Raw genomic sequence first — 3,767 nt, 5'->3', positions numbered from 1 at the left:
TCCATGCATGCACCAGCATACCCATAATCCATGCGCATGACATCAGATATGCGTTCATCCCTTTATATTTGTATGACAAATACACTTTAAACTACCTCGATGTTGTGTTTAAACGGCTCACCATCATATTGAAATCTGGCATGTGCGGTATAAATACGGTCCGGTCAGTCACTTCAGTATCAGGTGGGTTTAAGAGGAATTTTCTCCACCATTACATATGCAAAGAGACTTCCTAGTCTACAGTTGTATAGGGGGCCCTCCAGGTGTTAGTGATGGGGCCCCTAAGAGGTCGTGGGCCCATAAGCAACAGCTGTCTCTGCTTACCGATAGTTACGCCATTGCCTGCCACTTTACACCCAACCTCAAAAAAAAAAAACCTTCATAAAGCTGCTTTACATGTTGCCTTACTTAAGCCCTCAACTTGCATGAAACCACATGACAACCCACTCTGTGGATTTAAGTGTTCAAAATTTGCTGTTGCATCTGTATTTGCTAGCACGTACCAGTATGACGCAGTGATGGCTCTAATGTGTGCTTCCAGTCAGATCTTTGTTCCACTGCACGTTCTCCCTTATGATTAGCTCTGGAGAAGATTATTGAAAAATGACCAAAGAAAACAGCCCTAAGTGCAAAGGCCTGTTGTCTTTAGGCACTATTATCAAGCTCTGATTCAGACTTCCTGACATTTTCCAAACTGTGTGCCAGCTTTTTTTTCAGAAACAGGGAAGCTCAGATACAAAGCTGCAACCTTTTCTCCCATGCTCTTAGTTAAGCTTCCTTTCCCGCCAGTGCTGTTTTGGCCTGATGCCCCTTCTGACTGGAGATAATCTCTAGCCAGACTTTCTCCTTCCTCATTGTACAAGAACTTACTGAGGGATAAGGTATCCAGTTACAGCCTTGCACTGAGGAAACCATCTGACTCCCTTTTCAGATATATTCCGAGATGATGGATAATACAGGCTGGGAACCAGTGTTGCACAATAAGGTTTAAGAAGCAGCCAAAGTGTGTCGTAAATACATGATGTAACAAACTCGGTATTCAAGCTGTGCAAATGGAAGTTACTCAAGCTGAAAGAATAAACCAGACTGAATCTTTAGTTTGTGGGCAGAAGATAAGTGGTTAAAGCATTTCCCTTATTCTTCCTCTCATTATGACTCTGCATGTGTGTTCCAGGTACCAGTGATAGCCATAGCCGGTTCAGGCGGGGGTTTCCGTGCAATGGTTGGGTTTTCTGGAGTGATGAAGGCCCTGTTTGAGTCTGGGGTCTTGGACTGTGCCACATATATTGCAGGGCTCTCTGGATCCACATGGTCTGTGTTTCTTTACACTCTATAGTTTAAGCCTGAGCTTTATCTTTCTTTTCTAAATGTAAATGCATCTTTAATTCTCTCATTGCTTTATCTCTTCTCTTATTTATTCTCTCTGCTCTGGTAAGTTTTCCCTTTTTTAGTGTCTCTTCCTGCTTTAAAATCATAAATATTTAAACTTTTTTCACTTTTTGTCACATTATAACCCAAACTTCAATATATTTTGTAGAGATTGTGTCTGATTTATTTAATCTCAGATTTGTGGAGAAGGAAAATTATACATGCACTGCAGTTTTTCACAGAATAATCTTAGAAGTGTGCTAATTACTCCCATGGAACCCCCTTTACACTAGCGCCCCTAGATAGAATGCTTTGCAAACGAAGGCATGAAGAAGTCACCTAATCAGTAAACAGTCTTAGTGCAAAATAAATGCACAGCACAAAATAGATGAACAGCTTCATGAAGCCCAAAAAGATCACAGAAGATGGGTCATGGTTATGTTTGGACCAAGTTGAGGTTATGAAGCTTTTCTTCAGCAAAATTCAGACTGAAACCTGGAAACTCAGACTGTCACTCTGGGTCCCCAAGCAAGACTTTTAACCCAAGAGTTAGGTATAGACCAATATAGATATGTAGTTATTAGCATTTTAATCTTGCAAAATAATAATCTAAAAACCTTAAGATCACATTAAGCGCATGCATTGCTAATCCTTTCATTTATTCTAAATTGTTCTTTCGTTTTTTTTGTTAAGAAAATGTCTCTTTTTTTGTTTATATTGAGAATGTACCATTCGTAATCATTTTTATCATAGAATTAAAGAAAAATGTTATCTTCAACATTAGTCAGAGTGATTTGTATTAGAAAACCTGTATTCATCAAAAAGTTTTAGTGCCCTCTCAGTCCCTAACTTCACTCCATCCTTTTTTACAGTTAAAAAACAAAAAGCTGATACAGGAAAATTAAACATTTCAGTGAAACAATGTACAATATATTTTAAATTGCTAAAACTACCAGCTTAAAAATACATATATTTTAGGTTAAGCTGGTCATTCTACTGTGCTATGAATAAATAAACAACTAAAAAAACCTCTTAAACTGGGGATTTATTCAATTTATTTCTACTGCGCCCCCTACTGTACAATAAGACCTCCAGTTTGGAAACCAATGCACTAATTAATTTTCCAGCGAATGCATTTATTAGGCAATATAGACAAAAATCATAAATGTTATCAGTCTATCTCCAATTCAAAGGCCATGAAGGACTGCAAGGCTTTTACAATTGAACTTTAAAGGTAAAGTCTAGTCAGCAAGGAATAATCAATGGATCATTATTTATGCCTAAAACTAATATGTTTGCGGTGATTTAATAAATTTATTGTTAATCCCCAAAATATAGAAACACCTCATTCCTGACACCTTCCGGCAGTGACGTCACGGTGCGATAAGCCTAGCTCCAATTTCCCCGCTTTACAAGCAAAATCAATGGGAACTACTAGACATCTGCAATCAACAACAATAATTGAAGATTTCCAGAGGACTTTACCATTGAAATTCACCAGAGCTATAGTGAAACTGACAATGCCCACGTGCATGGCAGCTGGTTGTTGGAATACGTCGCGTAAAAGTGAAGTAAAAATGAGTTATTTCACCTTTCTGATTTACAATCCTCCAAGAACAGTTTCATCATTGGATTGCAAACTTGAAGAGGGAGGATTTGCACACGAACTTCTAGCCCAAGGGTCTGCAACCTGCGGCTCCAGAGCCACATATGGCTCGTTGGACCCTGTCCAGCGGCTCTTAATAGTGACTAAAATGTATATAAAGAGGTAAATAATTTACTATAATATATCAATAGCTTTAGCGTTTTTTTATAAGCTGGAAAAGAATGAGATTAAAAGAACCAGAAATATGTTTTAAGAGACATTTTTCTATGAATTAGCTTGAAAATTATACGTTTTAACATAAAAAATATATGAATTGATTGTTTGAGATGGCAACAACTAATTTCCTATACAAGATAAAAAAAAAAAAGGTTTTCTAGAAAAAGTCATGGTATATTTTGCGGCTCTAAACAACTTTTATTTGGTCGTACTCTGGGCAAACGGCTCTTTGGATATGAAAGGTTGCAGACCCCTGTTCTAGCCAGAGAAAAAACACGTAATATGTAGCCAAGTTTTCAAGATTACTTAGATAATAGCACATTGTGACAAACACTATATAGAGCATTGGGACTTGATCAACAGCCGATACCGCACCGTGACGTCACAAACCAGTAGGTGGCAGTAGTGTTCTTTGACAAACATCAAGCACATCAGAAGCACATTAATATGGAAATTACTCTTAATTAAAAACATTAATAATTTATTGAAAAGTATGTAATAATTTTATACTTAAAGTACTTTCAGAAGAATTCTGAATATGACTTTTCCTGTAAGATATAGTACTTTGAAGTTTGTG

At 37.3% G+C, this 3,767-nt stretch overlaps 1 protein-coding gene across 1 annotated transcript in view; it reads left to right on the top strand.

Moving 5' to 3' along the window:
* Window positions 1-3,767, top strand: part of pla2g4a (phospholipase A2 group IVA) — a 61,097-nt gene that overhangs the window by 18,567 nt on the left and 38,763 nt on the right. Inside the window, exons 8-9 of the mRNA XM_015376646.1 lie at window positions 1,175-1,335; window positions 2,737-2,746. Of these exons, the coding sequence (XP_015232132.1) occupies window positions 1,175-1,335; window positions 2,737-2,746 (171 nt within the window). The remainder of the gene's footprint in view (window positions 1-1,174; window positions 1,336-2,736; window positions 2,747-3,767) is intronic.

The sequence above is a fragment of the Cyprinodon variegatus genome, unplaced genomic scaffold, assembly GCF_000732505.1.
Source record: "Cyprinodon variegatus isolate N-32 unplaced genomic scaffold, C_variegatus-1.0 Scaffold138, whole genome shotgun sequence".
Taxonomy (NCBI): Eukaryota; Metazoa; Chordata; class Actinopteri; order Cyprinodontiformes; family Cyprinodontidae; genus Cyprinodon; species Cyprinodon variegatus.
This window is presented reverse-complemented; position numbering and strand designations above follow the sequence as displayed.